The sequence below is a fragment of the Symphalangus syndactylus genome, chromosome 23, assembly GCF_028878055.3.
Source record: "Symphalangus syndactylus isolate Jambi chromosome 23, NHGRI_mSymSyn1-v2.1_pri, whole genome shotgun sequence".
Classification (NCBI taxonomy): Eukaryota; Metazoa; Chordata; class Mammalia; order Primates; family Hylobatidae; genus Symphalangus; species Symphalangus syndactylus.
The window spans coordinates 54,129,324-54,145,416 of NC_072445.2; the positions used below are offsets into that span (position 1 = coordinate 54,129,324).

The 16,093-nt window shown below is 43.2% G+C and overlaps 1 protein-coding gene across 1 annotated transcript; it reads right to left on the reverse strand.

Annotated features, from left to right (window-relative positions):
- Positions 1-10,180: 10,180 nt before the first annotated feature.
- Positions 10,181-16,071, reverse strand: LOC129473172 (basic salivary proline-rich protein 1-like). The gene is made up of 2 exons (XM_055263405.2): positions 15,349-16,071; positions 10,181-14,173 (listed from the first exon to the last, which is right to left on the reverse strand). The coding sequence occupies exons 1-2, from the start codon at positions 16,069-16,071 to the stop codon at positions 14,078-14,080; spliced, it is 819 nt and encodes a 272-aa protein (XP_055119380.1). The 3' UTR covers positions 10,181-14,077.
- Between the last annotated feature and the right edge of the window lie 22 nt (positions 16,072-16,093).

Sequence of the window (16,093 nt, forward strand, 5' to 3'; positions counted from 1 at the left end):
GATTTTGGCCTCAGGGTGCTGACCTGCTCAACACTTCTTCAATTCATGGATGTTACTCACCAGTGCTACACAAGGACAAGAACATTGTAGAGCCATTTGTACTTCATTGGTTTTCTACTGTGTGAGTACTACGTGCTGGGGTTGGACAGGCTGCAGGAAGAGTGGGTGCAATACCTCCAAGCCACCCCCTGGCTTTCGTAATGGCAACTCCACTTGAAATTGTCTCTCAGTGATATGGGATGCTTTCTTTCTTTTCTTGTCCACCTAAAATGCAAAACTGCATTACATCCTCAGGCCGCACGCTTTTATGTAAAACAGAGCTGTCAGTGGATTTTACTGAAAAGTTGATTTATTTCTGAAGCTCATGGGAGTCTAAGGATAAGACTGGCATCTGGCTCACAGGGAGGGAGCCTTTGACCTAGAAGCTGAGACAGCTTCAAAGATGTGCTGGCACGTCAGCGAACAGGGCACTTGTAGTAAAAATCCTGGCCTCAAAACTTTCTAGGGGAAAAAATCCTAAAGCTGTCCTCCAAAACGAAAGGTAAAATCAATAGCTTATGTTTTTTACTCTTTCAAATAAACAATGTTTAACTGTTCTACACAAAACAATTGTTTAAATCTAGCGTTTGTTTTTATGTCAACAGAGTTTGAACTCTCAAAATGGAATCTTGATATCAATCTATTTTTTAAATCAGCCCTCATTTGGCAACTCTCTGAAAGGCTGTGTGAATGTGTAGTAAACGTAATTTTTTTTTTCCTGAGGCCTTGAGCTGTAATTATTAAAGCTTCAAATGTCCCCAGTGATCTTAGCTAGATAATCAAATTTGGATCATAGGAATGAAATAACCTAAAGTATGCCTTCATTACTGCTCTACTGAAAATAATTCACTTAAGATAATTCTTACCCTCCTCCACCTCCAAATCCATTACTAGATCATGGAGATAGACAGTGAATTTCTTTTTTTTTTTTAATTATACTTTAAGTTTTAGGGTACATGTGCAGATTTGTTACATATGTATACATGTGCCATGTTGGTGTGCTGCACCCATTAACTCGTCATTTACATTAGGTATATCTCCTAATGCTATCCCTCCCCCCTCCCCCCACCCCACAACAGTCCCCGGTGTGTGATGTTCCCCTTCCTGTGTCCATGTGTTCTCACTGTTCAATTCCCACCTATGAGTGAGAACATGAGGTGTTTGGCTTTTTGTCCTTGCAATAGTTTGCTGAGAATGATGGTTTCCAGCTTCATCCATGTCCCTACAAAAGACATGAACTCACCATTTTTATGGCTGCATAGTATTCCATGGTGTATATGTGCCACATTTCGATGCAAAAATCCTCAATAAAATACTGGCAAACCAAATTCAGCAGCACATCAAAAAGCTTATCCACCATGATCAAGTAGACAGTGAATTTCTAAGAATATTCAAAATGATCAAATTAATTCTCAAAACAAAGAATTCCATGTGTATATCTAACAAGTATAATTTTTTGCCACCACAAAAATAGGATAAGGCGAGGTGTAATGGCTCAGGCCTGTAATCCCAACACTTAGGGAAGCCAAGGCAGGAGGACTGCTTGAGCCCAGGAGTTTGAGACCTGCCTGGGCAACAACAGTGAGACCCCCATCTCTACAAAAAAGAAAATAAATTAGCGGGGTGTGATGGTGCACGCCTGTAATCCCAGCTACTTGAGAGGCTGAGGCAGGAAGTTTGCTTGAGTCCAGGAGGTTGAGGCTATAGTAAGCCATGATCATGCCCCTGCACTCCAGCCTGGGGGACAGAGTGAGACACTGTCTCAAAAAGAACAACAACAACAAAAATAGCATAAAATGTTGCTGAAATTATGTGCAAAACAACAAAGCAAAATGCTGACTAAAATTGCGAAATTTAAGAGACCTTACTGCCAAACTAGCTATTGAGGAGCTTACTGATTAACTTTCTAGAAAACAGGAAAGAACACTTTTTAAAATAGCTGATTGAGAAGAGTTTTTATTAATGAACTACATATGTATCCACTGGAAAAGTTATCTATGAATATATATGTTATTTCGAACAAGAATATATTTAGTCTGGTAGAAAGTTAAACTATGTGAAATCAAGATTTCATCAAATTGAGCAGTGCTAAAGTGTTTTTGTTATCCTTTCTTTTACTAAAAAGATAAAAATCCCCTTTCCTCCCACTTACCTCTCTTTCCAAAAGAGGCTGGAAGAAGTTCTTAGACCAGGAAGGCACTGGGGTAGGAAGTAATTGTGTAAGTCCCCCTGTCTCCTCTGCCAATGCTTTTTAATCCTTATCTACCAATCTTCCCTGCTATTTCATGAAAAGAGGATCCCAGCTGTGCCAAATAGTGTGGTAGCTATATAATCTAGAAACAATCCACAGGGGGTTAGGACAGAAATTAACAAATCTATTTTAGCTTGAAACCTTACTTGTAAAGAATATCAACCAGTTTCCCAAACATCTACAGACCAGACAGAAACGCCATCATCTCACTTTATAAGAACCCAAGTGTGCGGGCTGCCATGATCAAAATCTTCTAGAATTGGATTTTGCTCATCACAGCAGTGTCCACCTTCTATGAGGACTCGAGGAGAACAAACACAGGACTGGGAGGGAGATGTCTTAGGTTCCAGTACTGAATTTGCCACAAACTGGTTGTATGATCTTTGCCAATTTCCTGCAAGTCTTTGGCCCAGATTCCTGTCTATAAAATGAAAAAAAAAATTGAACTAGATTCTGTAAGGATCTTTCCAGTTCTAATAAAATGGCATTGTATAGCTATATTTTCACACTATAATTAATAGGCCACCCTCTCCTCATTATCCTGCATCCAGTTAGATTCATTGACACTTGTTTCTTTTTTTGCAGATGCACTGAGAGATGGTGTTGGGGTTGGGAACCTAATCATTCCTGGTACCAATCACTGGTCACTTCTTAGATGCGGAGTCAACTGAATGTGCTTTCGGGTCCTACCTCTTTAGGTTCTTGTAGAGCAACCTCATACTAAAAGTATGAGGAAGACTAGGTGAAGAGCTCTGGGCTGCCATGTGTGTTTGTGATGTTCCCTGGAGGACTCAGGATTCATAAATCAATGGACCTCACTCTCTTTCATCTTTGGGAGTTATATGCGTAGTGTCAACATTTAACAATTACAACTAGGGCTCGGGGGGCAATTTGAGATAGTATGTTGCAAAACATCACCAATGAGACCTGACATGTGAGAGAATTTTCCTGCACTAAGAATGACAGCAGATGCCACATTGAGGAGCTGCAAACTGGGAGCAAATCCACTCCATCCTACTATGAGCCCTTCCTGTTTTGTCAGCTAGCATGGTTTCCTGAATCTCAAATTGCAGCAGAACTGTTCTGCAATTCCATGGCTAGCTATTTCGGGAGCCTAACACAGCAGGACAAATGTGCACAAGTCCACACAGTATGACAGAAGAATTAAAAATGTATTTACCATCTGTTGGTAGTTTCCTTGCGGGTCTCTTTTCTTTTCCTCTCCTGCAGCCACAAATAGGGTCTTCTCACTTCCTTCCAACTTCAGAGAGCTGGGTTCTCTTCACATCTCTGCAAATGCAGGGCTTGGTTTTTTTTTTTTTTTTTTTTTTCTCTTCCTTTTTTCTTCTTCAAATTTCCCAGACTGTTGAACTCTGGTCTATTTCAGCTTCTAGAATCATTTCCCTCAAATACAAAGTGGAGTGAGGCTGTGAAGAGGTTATAGTGTTTTGCACATCTTGTGTGGCCAGGCTACTTTCAGACACTATGCTTCGATTCTGGTCACAGAGGACTCTGGGAAGCTTGCGGGTAGAACAGGAGAAGTTCAGCCCAGAGTAACTGAAGGAAATTAAGTCATTAAATTAGGCTTGAGAATTCATGTTGGCCCTTTACAATCTCCTTCGTCCTTACCGTAATGGGATACTTTAGACAGGACTTTAATAGGAAAGGGTTCTAGGGATTCAAGCATGAACTTCAAGTGAGAGTCATTCCCAGCCCATGTAGTAGCATGAGTAAAAATTATAAGCTGGAATGGAGTTCTGTTAGTTGGGAAACCACTTAGGTTGATCTGAAGCCAATTTGCTTATGGAGAAATACTGAGTTCTCAATGAGCATCACCAGCTTTAATTTCTGGGATACAGGTGTTATTCATAATTCACGTATAATCCAAAAACTAGAGATTGGATTAAAAATGATCCCTTAGCCAAAAGATTGCAATGCAGTGTTATGACTCTAACTGTCCTATTTCATTCAGGTAATGGCTTGTTAACAATTCTCAGGCTGCATAGGTGGATAACTTCACTTTGAAACCAGTGCTGGGTGATCTTGAACTTTGGGCAGGTCCTTTAAACGCCAAGCCTCAGTTTAATCACCGAATAAGTGAGAATAATGATCTCTATCTCACAGCATCATCATGGGGATGAAATGAAATGACATCTTGCAAAGCCTAAGTGTGAGGCTCAGTTCATTCCAATTCAGCTTTAATAGTCATGTCAGACACTAAGGTAAGGGTCAAGTAAAGAGAACATGTATTATACCATAGTGTGGACCAGATGGATTAGTTTTGGATTAGCTCCTAATGAGATAATCATTGTGTTGGGGGCTGATAGAACTTTGCACATAGTAGGTTCTGGAAAATATTATTGATTAATTCATTTAATAGTCAATGCCTATTTAGTGGGTGTCTATCGTGTGCCAAGAACTATTCTAGATGAATGAGCCAGACAAAAAAAAAAAAAAAAAACTCTGCCCTCCTGACAATAAACAAACAAAGTAGATGACACAGAATGTTATAAAGCAACACATTTATGGGATTAATGAGCAGGGCAAGGTGGATCAGGAAAGTGAGGGAGTAGAATTTTCAGTAGGGTGTTCACAGCAGGCCTCACTAGGAGGTTGATTCTTAGAAAAAATAACCTGAAGAAGATGAAGGAGTGAGCCATGTGAACACAAGAGGGAAAAGCATTCCAAGCCGAGGGAACAGCTAATACAAAGGCCCTGAGGCAAGAGAGCAGCTGGCTTGTTTGAGGACCAGCAAAGAGGACAGTGAGGCTGGCAGTGTGGGAGCAAGGACAGGGATAGATGAGATGAGAAAAGTTGAGGACCTGATCAAGGCCAGCCTTGTAGGCCATGAAGGGCTTTTACTTGACCATGGGGGAGCCCTTGGTCTCTGAGCAGAGCTGTGGCATCAACCGACGCAAGCAGTAGACTGGTGTGGGCTGGTAATTGGGGAAGCAAGGGCCTATTTAGGAGGCTGTTGCAGTAACCCTGACGAAGGACAGTCGTGGTTTAACGCCAGTGGTAGCAGTCCCAGGGCTGAAAAATGGTCAGATTCTGGATATGTTTTGAAGGTATATTTAATTGGATTTTTGGCAAATTGGATGTGGGGTCTGATGAGAGAGTCAAGATACTGCCAACGGTTCTGGGCTTGAACAGGTGGAAAGATGGAGTTGCCATTTTCTGAGATTTGCATGTAAGAACTGCTTTATCCATCTCAAGAGGACTTCCTTGGTATTCTGGCTTGAGTGTGAGGCCTCCCCTTCCACTCGCTGAGGGAAACTTCTTGAAACAAATGAGCTTCTCGTTTTTTTTTTTTTTTTTTTTGAAAAAGGAGAATCAGAAAGACCAAGGTCTTCATAAGCACTTTGATAACACTCAAATAGACAGTAAAATAAAGCCAAACAATTAGCACTGTATTTCCTCAATATCAAATTAATTTAGTTTTTTCGGTCTCTTCTTCACCCCAACCCCACCCACATGCTGGAAGACTACTTCTGAAGACGGAAGCTGCTGGTGCACCGGGCGCCCAGCAGAGGGAGCTGAGGAGGGCTGAGGAGGACGCCAACACCAGCTGAGGCCCCGTGCAGGGCTGCAATGTACTTGTGCTCTCTGAGGCCTGGGGCCAGAAGCCAGACGTTTTCTCTGGGATGACGAGGAGGCGGTTCTAGAACTCTGTAAGTTTTCTATTCCATTAGATCTTTTCTTTGTTTATTGGTATTGTCATAGGTGCAAGACCAAAAGTACATCCAGAACAGATTACCTAGGAGTATCCGCAGCAGGAAGAGGTAGGGCCATATATGCAAATAAAGAGAAGAAAGGAGAATGCAACAGACCTGGAATCATGGATATCATCAGGAGGGTGTATTCGTCTCCTAGGGTGTCTATAACAAAGTAGCACAAACTGGCTGGCTTAAAACAACAGGTATCTATTCCATCCCAGTTCTGGAAGTTAGAAGTCTGAAATCAAGGTGTCAACAGGGCCATCCTTTCTCTAAATGCCCTAGGAGAGGAGGCTTCCTTGCCTCTTCTAGCTTCTGGTGGTTGCTAGCAATCCCTGGCATTTCCTGGCTTGTGGCAGCATATCTCCAGTCTCTGCCTTGTCTTCACATGGTCATCTACCCTGTGTCTCCTCTGTTTCTGTGTCTTCTCTTCTTATGAGGGCAACAGTTGCATTGGATTTAGGGTCCACCCTAAAACAGTAAAACCTCATCCTAACTAATTACATCTGCAAAAATCCTACTCCCAAATAAGGCCACACTCATAGTTACTGGGGTTAGGACTTCGATGTATCTTTTGGGGTCACAATTCAACACATAACAGAGGGCAGTGGAAAGTTACATGAAGAACTGATCAGTGGAGGAGAGTCACATAATTGGAGCATAAACAAAGGAAGCGCAGTTGCACGCTGAAACTGTAAGGGAGGTCAAATGGGTTTGGGAGTAGCAGGAAGTATTCAAGTAAGAGAGCTCCCACTTAGGATACTCTCTCCATCTGTGCTTATGGCCCTGTTTTTTTCGGTTAGAGGTTTAAAAAAATATTGTATAAATAAAAAGAATAAGAAAATAGCACTTCTCTGACTCACACATTGGGCAGAGCCGCAGACTCCTGTGATAATCAAGAAAGACTTCACAGAAGTGTTGATGCTTGAGCCGGATCTCAAAAGCATGAGGATAAAATCTCCATGCAAAAAAAAAAAAAAAAAAAAAAAAAGGAGGGAGGAGAAGAAAGGGCTTTCCATATAGAAGGTATCTGCACAGGCATAATGTTATTTAAATGATATCTCCTTCACCTCTTTAGGTAGGGAGTAAAGTCTTTAAAAGGCAAGGCTCTTGTTGTCTATTTAACCCGTATTACTCAGACACAGTATTTAAACAATGAAGGGGCAAAAATGTTTCTGGTTTTAATAAACGCACAAATAAGCACATGATAACCTGGAAGAACACTAGGGGCATATATCAGGAGGAGTTAATTACTGGACACATTTGCCAAAGCACAAATATGGAAACCCCACCCTCAGCCAGATCTGGAGAAATCAAAGAGTTGAATGTGGTATAAATTCCTTTGCCCTGATTGCATAAGGAGATCTGCCAACATTTTTCCCTCTGATATATTCCTTTCTGCACAAAGGGTCGAACTGGGTTCTTAAAAACCCAATCATGAACTTGAGATATGCAATTCTGAATCATCATTGTGATCTAGGAAAATTAACTCCTTGCTGATCTTCCCAGATAAGCACCCAAGCTTGTTGCCTCCAAGATCTGCATCAGGGTCTGGCTAGTTTCTGTCTTAGAGCAACTCCCCTTTTTTGGCATAAGAATGTACAGGATGCCAGCAAAGTTCACACTGGGTCATCTAAGTCTCTTTAAAGGCATGATGATTCATTGCTGGGGGTTGGGGTGAGAAGGTAGTGAGGGGAAAGGAAGTGCTAAGCCAAGGGGCGGAGCAATATAATTATGAAATTGACAGCAGGAAAAGCTAGCCCTGGGAGTGAAGGGTTCACCTGTTCTTACTCCTGGTACTCAAGCTACAACTTTTAAACTGGAATAGGTGTGGGGAGTTAGGAAACATATCCTGTAATTTGATTGGCTCTCAGAGGAAACGCATCCAGTGCCTCATATATTTTTAATAACTGTGATGTATCCATTTTCTTAACTCATTTATGGTTGCAATTTTTTGAATTTTTGCAGTCAGACCTTGGCGATGACCTTGAGCAGTAAGATATAAATAACTCCCACATGCTTAGCGTTCCGATAAGGGAACACTAGGCATAAATGTTAACATCTGACAAAGAATAAAAGCTCTCTCATGACAGTGCAGTTAGCAGAATAAAAATTTGGCTGTAGTGGTATGAGTGAATAATTTGTCTTCTACTTGATTTACTTGTATTCTAGCTGACAGGGTCTTCCATTCTGTGCATTCATTTTGTACTTAAAAGGGATTGTTTGTAATGTACAGTTTAAGTCTGTGTGCTATTCTTCTGCTCTGTCAGAAAGCATCTGTGGCAGTAGCCATCGTTTTATGCCTGTGTCTCAGACACAAAGCAAATCAGTATCTTCAGTCGCCAGTCTTGAGAGCTTCCCAGATCTCCCAGCAGTTAAACTTTGGAGAGGCCTGACAGAGAGGGGTTCTGCAAATATCAAACTGCCTGACAACCCTCACTGAAACCCTGACACAGGCCATTTCCTTGGTGAATTCTAGTTATTTATGTCAAAAAGCAAAGTTTGCCAATGCATTTTTCTCTAACTCTCCCTCTTTGGGGGTAAACTTGGTAAATTCCTCATTAAATAATTTTCTTAAACTCTGACCCTCATTCAGATCAGCTTCTCCTGGCCAATATTGACTCAAGAAAAATAAAGTAACTACGAGAGCTTATAGCCACATATTTTAATGTCATCAAGTTAGAACAACAAAGAACACTGCTTCACTCCTTCCATAAAAATTTGGTGTTTATTTTTGCAGCCTGTTGTTGTTCATGATCTTATTCTGAAGGCACCCTCAGCTTAACATGCACAACCCATCAGCTGCCACTACCTTCAGTTCAAAAAATGGTGGTTTCTGGCTTTGATTTTAATTTGGAAAATGTATTTCTTTTGAGGAAACAAAATGCCAAGTTGTTAATGAAATGCTTTTAATACATTTCCAAATGCTCCTGGCCAATACCAAACAAAGTTCAACTCATTCATTCTAAGCCTCAAAATGTTGTCTGTTTTCTTTCCATGTGAGAAGAGCTATGTTCTTTAGATGACTAAGACCATAAATTATGATACTTGCCTTACATTCAGTCTTGGTCAGAGCTGCATCGATGAAAATTTATCTAGGTCTTGCTTGCAAAATAAACAATGATGGTTACAAATAATCTTATTTCTTTTCAGAGCATCCTATGGTACTAAATATATTAGAAAGTTTTTTTTTAAACAGATTTCCTTTTTGTGGCCTTGATGTTTTTTAGTTAAGCAAGAAATTATGTAATTTTCATTATCAATGTCCAAAGCCATCTGTCACTAGAAAGTATCGGCCCCAAACCATTTAGCCACAAGCAGCAAAACCAGCTGTAACTCTAGCATGCTTGTGCTTGTGCTTTCGAAAACAGAGCATAGGTTTTCCATCAGCCTCCCAGGGTGACAAGGTACCAGAGCTTGAGAAGACTGAGTCACAGATAAGCCTAACAAATTTTTGTTTCGCAGGCCTGTAACAGATCTACCAGTGAGATCACGCATTCACTGACAGTCTACTCTCAGTGATCATTATAACAGAGTACGATAAGTTCTATGTTACACAGCGTAAGGGGGGAACATGGGGAAGGCAGAAAAATAAGTTATTTACCACACCACTGCAGGGAGCCATGCTGGGAGTCTAAGGTCTCAAACTGGGTTCTTAGAACCAATTCCTGTGCCTTCTCAGCCCCAATATCTGTATCAGTGTTGTTCATTAGAAATGAAATATATAACCCTTCCACACATGTGATATTAAACTTTATAGTAGCCACATTAAGAAAAGTAAAAAGAGGCTGGGCGTGGTGGTTCACACCTATAATCCCAGCACTTAGGAAGGCCAAGGCCCAGGAGTTCAATAGCAGCCTGGGCAACATGGTGAAACTCCGTCTCTGCAAAAGACACAAAAATTAGCTAGGCGTAGTGGCGTGTGCCTGTGGTCCCAGCTACTCAGGGGGCTGAGGTAGGAGGATCACTTGAGCCCAGGAGGTGGAGGTTGCAGTGAACAGAGACTGCACTACTGCACTGCACTGTAGCCTGGGTGACAGACCTAGACCCTGTCTCAAAAAAAAAAAAAAAAAAAAGTAAAAAGAAACAGGTAAAATGAAGTTTAATAATATATTTTATTTAACCCAATATACACTATTAAAAAATAACCCAATATTTTCAACATTTAATCAATGTAAAAATGGAGATGTTGCATGTGTGTATATATAATACATAAAATTAATATAAGAATAATGAATAATATATATTATATGTAAAATATGTATTTTTTATACCAAGTTTTTAAAATCTGAGGAATATTTCACACTTACAGCACATGTTAATTTGGACTAATTACACATTTCAAGTGCTCAATAGACATAGTGGATAGTGAAGACCTAAAGTACCTTTTTTTCTTTGTTTTTAATTGTAGACAGAGTCTTATTTCAGAGGTGGGTACTATGAAATCATAGACTGTTGGCAGATGTTTCAGTACAATGACTTTAATTTCACTCTTGACTAATGCTAATGTCATTTTCATTCCCAGGAAGCCTGTCTTGCTACAGTTTGGTGGAGGGTCAAGAAAGATGATTCAGAAGTATGTCTTTTAAGAGTCTTGGTGCCACGCACAGAGCCCAGTGACTTTAGTCTGGGTGTGGTGAGCTGACCTCAGAGTCTATTGTGTGAGTGTTTTTCACTTTTGTTTTGAGTTTGTTTTACTTTTCTGGTCTCCCCAGCCTTATTTGTGAGTGCAATCTAAGGAAAGTATATTTGTTTTGCAAGCACACTATGGTTTGCTCAGATTTTTAAATGACATATGTAGGATTACACCCTCTTTATTCTGTCAGTGTTTCCATTAAAAATTCAAACTTTCTGGGATTTATTACACAGCCATAACAAATTGCTCCAGGCAGAAACTTGGCAAACCCTCTTTAGTGTGGGAGAAAAATTCTTTTTAGCATTTTAGAAAAGATAAAAATAAATAAATGTTTACCAACTCAACTTACTCATGTGATTTTGTGATAGGGAAGACATTCAAATAAAATACACATTATATCTTCACGTTTGTTTGTTGTACAAATTTGAAATATTAATATTAGCTTATAAGTCAACTTTTGCTCAAGAGTTGTACAATTGTCCCCCCCGCCTCTCAAATTTTTAATGATTCTAATGTTTGATTCTCATATTTGGAAGTCTGATTGCTATGATTCTGGCAGGTGCTGGATTGCATCAACTATGAATCTTTTTGTTTCATCATGGTAAAAATTAACAGTTTTCCAAAGGTAAGATCTGTTCTGCTCTGATCTCCTTGCACACTAAGATGTCTTACTCAGTTTTATATTCTCAGGTCTTAGTTATTGTAGATGCAGAATAAATGACTGCTTGTAAATAAATAATAAATATATAAACATATTATCTAAGAATAACTTTGAAAAACCTTTAAAACTATAAAAATGCTCTGGATCTTTAGTCTGTAAATTTCCCTCATTTATGAATACCTCAAAGCATTACTGAAACAATTAAATGACTCAATGTTATGAAAGCACGACGTGGTTCCATAACTTTTTTGGTACTTGGCTTTTACAATTACATAGTTATGACCTGGTAAGCCTATCTGTGTTTGCTCAGTTGATTTGCTTCATTTTGAACCACATAACAGGCTACTTCCAATGAAAACATATACTACAATTTAAAATCTGTCATGATTTGGAGAGACCTGTGCACTGGTTTTATTAAGCACTCTTGTGCTCCCTCTGCTGCCATGAAGAAAATGTTCATGTTCAAGACCCCAGTACATTCCTCAGCAGAGCATTCTCTTTTGGCAATAATGATGCAGATGTGTGCACTTACAATGCAGTAGTATTTATCCAAAGCATATAACATAATAATTTTTCATTGAAAAGCACAAATTAATAAGGGCTGTACTTACTAAAAAGGAGCAAAAAAGAAATAAATAGAGGAATTAACTTCTGCACCTGTGCCCAAATTTATTTAGGTTGATCCCTGTGGTATAGACCAGTGTTCTTCACATGATAATGTGTTTAGGAATCACCCAGGGGCCTGGTTCAAAGGCAGATTCTGATTTGGTATGTCTGGGGTAGAACCCTTGACTCTGAATGTCTAAAAAGCTCCCAAGTGCTGCTGTGGCTACTTTGAAAACTACACTTTAAGAAGTAAGGGTGTAATATGTAATTATATAATATATACTTGCTGGCCCATTTAACACCTTCAAGAGTAGATACCACCAAAACAGTAAAATAGATATTTGATTACAATTATTTTTCATGGTATTTAAACAATCTATGACACAGGATATGAGTCAAGCTCATCAGGCCTTATTTATCGATTTCCTGTAATTTCAAAGGTTGACTTATGCTTTTACAAACATAACACCAGCCTTATGAGTAGGACTATAGTACTATATATTTGCCTACTAGCTTCTTGGAAGCTCTGCCCTTTTTCATTGAGTTTTTATTTGCACGTGAAAGTCTTGTTTCTAAAGAGTCAGTGCCTGTTATTTGTGATTGTACATTTAATATTTTGCCATCTGAAAACAAAATATTTCAGTACTAAAGGTAATGAGACGGTTTCATGAGTATGGTGTTTATGTTGGATCTTGCAGGAAGAAATAGTTACAGATTTTGGTGGCAGTTTGTGGCTTTAAACTTAATGGCTAAGAAAGTAAATGACACATTTCTTATTAATTGTTTTTACCATTTGGGTAATATACATATTTAGCTTCCTTGAGAGAACATTTAAATTAATTGACTAACTCTAATCTGAATTACGTGTTTTAATTTAAGGTTGTTAAAATCACGTAAATTAACTGCTTGTGCCAACGTAATAATTACAATATTAGCTTTTTTTTTAACTGAAAATTATCTAAATGTAAGATGTCTAAAAATAGAGTGGAGGTGGATTGGACAGTTTGCAGATTATGAGTTGGAATAAAAACATCACAGTTAAGCCAAAAACATGGCAACCAATATTTTCTGTTATAAAAATATTTGAGATGAATTTAGTTTTTATGAAAGCTGTCTGAAACTGAAATGAATAGCAGAAGCTTTCTGTTTATTCACAGTCCAGTAATAATAATACCTGCAGCACAAAGCATACGTCTTTTCTATACAAAGCCAACAAGCTTCTGCTCCTTTCTGAAGTCGTCTTTGCCAAGTAGGGTGTTGGGGGCGGGGGTGAGGATAGGGGTGAGGGGACATTTTACCCGGTTATACTCTTACGTACTAACCTTCACCTTGATAAAGCTTGTCAGCGAAAACAAAACCAGTCAGAGCCTTTTCAGGAAACTGATGTTAACTGTCCACTAGAGGCTGTAATGAGACCAACAATGTCACTTTAGACCAACCCGAGGTTTAAACCGTAACAATAATCGATTTTTAAATGGAAAAAAAAAGTTGTAGAAATGAGTAAGAGTGAACAGTAGTAGTTATACTTAAATAGCCATGTATATGTGCACGGTATTTCAAAAACGTGAGAAAAAAATATTTCCGGGGCTCTGCACCTTCCTCGCTCGTATGTTTATTTTTATTTATGAAGCACGTAGGCTCTTGCAGGCCAGAGTTGTGTAAAAACTGACACTTTTTTTTTGATCATCCTGTGCCCTGCCTCAGTTGGTGACTAATCGTTAGGTCATAAGTAAACTCAGCCAAAAGATCTCTCAAATACAGCTCACAGTCAAGACTGGTGGCTTTCAGAAAGAAACTTACGCGAAGGGATCATGTTTCCAGACACTTAGTTCTAAGCACCTGAAGAAGGTCAAATGTCTCCCGACACCTACCGGCCTTCCAGAATCATCTGCAACAAGAACGCCGCACTGAGCGCCCTTAGTCTGGAGGCGCCTCCTAAGTCCTCCAGGTGCCACACCTGTTGGCAAGGTGCACCCATCCGAAGAAGATTCCTTCGCGTGGAGGTCACACCTGGCGGCGGCGGGACAGGCGGAGGGGCGGGGTGGTGGGAGTCGGGGACCGCACTGAAACCCTGAGTCCAGATTTAAGTTCCTCGTCGATTCTCGAGAACTGTCATTTGATGCTCCGGTTGCTTTCTCTGTCTCCTACACTGGTTACCTCATTTCCGATTAAATTAATGATCCGAAATTAGCTGCGAGAGGAGTGCGCGGGTCTCCTTTCCAGGCTAGAGCGGAGTAGTTCCATACCAAAGCCGATTTCCGGACCTGCGGAGAGAGAAAGAGCGCAGGGTCGGGCGGTCGCCAGCGTTCGCAGACAGGAAAGGTGAGGGTGCCTGTGCAGTCGGGGGACCCCTTGAAACTTTCCGGAGTTGCACGCAGAGGCAATCCCCGCGGCCCCCCGGGCCTGGGTTCCGGAACGCCGAAGCGACGCCGGTTTGCGGCTTAACGTGCAGCTGATGATCAGAGTGAGCCCTTTTAGACGCTGCTCGGAGCGCTGGGGACCAAGGACACGTCGGGATTAGAATTGGCCGACCTCCCCACCCCCCTGGGGTGTTTCATCGGCTCCCAGCTGAAGCCTGACAGCCCTTGGGGGAGTCCCCCAGGTTGCCTGAGTAGCGCCCTGTTGTCGCTCAGTCCCCTCCAACTAGGTGCAGGGACCCAGGGAGGCGCGCGAGGACCGACCCGTCACCGCTCAAATTACCTCATCGCCCAGCTCCCCGCCCCCTTCCCAAACCTGGAAGGAACCTTGCCCTCCGGTCCTCGTCTCCCCTCCCCCGCACCCCATCCCGAGCCACTCTTTGGGAAAGGTGCCCGCCTCCCCGGGCGGCGCGCAGCGAAGGGTTAAGGGCGCGGGCCGGCCGCCGCGCGGTGCGCTCGCCGTGCTCTGTGCGGCTCGCCGGGCCGCCCGCCAGAGGGTGCCCCCCACCCCCATGAAGTCGGATCCTTGAGCTGCGGCGGCGGCAGCCAACTGCTCCATATTTGGCTTCTATTACACATTTACATACTGGAGCGAGCGAGCGAGCGAGCGCGAGAGAGCGCGAGGGAGGGAGGGCGGGCGGGAGGAGGGAGGAGGGAGGGGAGGGGAGCGGGAGGAGGGGGAGGAGGAGGAGGAGGAGGAGGAGAGAGCAGAGTATACCGCAGACATCATTTCTACTACAGTGGCGGAGCCGTACAGGACCTGTTTCACTGCAGGGGGATCCAAAACAAGCCCCGTGGAGCAGCAGCCAGAGCAACAGCAGCCGCAAGACATTGTTTCTCTCCCTCTGCCCCCCCTTCCCCACGCAACCCCAGATCCATTTACACTTTACAGTAAGTGGCTATTTTTTTTTCCTCCTCTGATTCTTTCCCCCCTCCCCCATCCCCTTCTCCCCTTATTTAGATTAAAATCCCTCCTCCCCCGATCTCCCGAGAGGGGCAAAAGCAACAACCAGCAAACAAACCCAAAACCCCAGTCGGCTGCACGGAAAACAGCTGGAAGAGGAGCGAAGGAAATCGACGCGTCGTGTTCTGTGTGTGTGCGTGTGTGTGTGTATGTATGTGTGTACATACAACCGTCCCCGGCTCCAGGTTCCCGGGCCGACACCCCCACTCTGGGCGCAGGGGCGGCCGGCGGGGGGGCTGTCAAGGGCTGGGTGGGCGCCCGCCGGGCTAGGGGGCGCGCCCGGGCGGGGGGCGCGGGCGGGGAGAGCGGCGGCGGCGCCCCGCTCCCCCGGCTGCTGGTCCGGTCGCGAGTGCGGAGAGCCATGTCCTCCTCCCTCCGGGTGGCGCTGGGGGGAGGCGGCGGCGGCCGGGGTGGGGGGGTGGTCCCTTTCCCGGCCGCCCTCTTCCCATTCCTCCTCCCCGGAGAAGGCGGTGAGAGAGAGGGGGTCTCGGGGAGGGCTGGACTTCCCCGCGGGTGGTCGCCCGGCCTCGGCGCCCTGGGGCGGGGGTCTCCCCTCGGACGGCCGGCCTCGCCGGGTGTGCGGCTGCGGGCGGGGAAGGGACTGCTCCTGCAGCCGGGACGGGACTTTGCGCGCGGCGGGGTGCCAGGCGGGGGGCGCAGAGGGGTGGCCTCGGGGACCCCGCGGGGGTAGCGGGTGTGCGGGTGCCTGGAGCGCGGCTGGAGTGGCGGTGACGGCCAGGCCGCCACCGCCGCCCTGTTGGTGCGGCCGCTTCCTGATCATGTGCAGCGGCAGCCGCCGCCCG

What these genes read in the sequence shown, in the direction of transcription:
- LOC129473172 (XM_055263405.2), bottom strand. Translation starts at nt 16,071, where the DNA reads ATGATCAGGAAGCGGCCGCACCAACAGGGCGGCGGTGGCGGCCTGGCC. An exon ending in GCAGCCGACTGGGGTTTTGG is followed by an intron (nt 14,174 to 15,348) that starts GTTTGTTTGCTG and finishes CTCTCTCCGCAG; the next exon opens with GTCCGGAAATCGGCTTTGGT.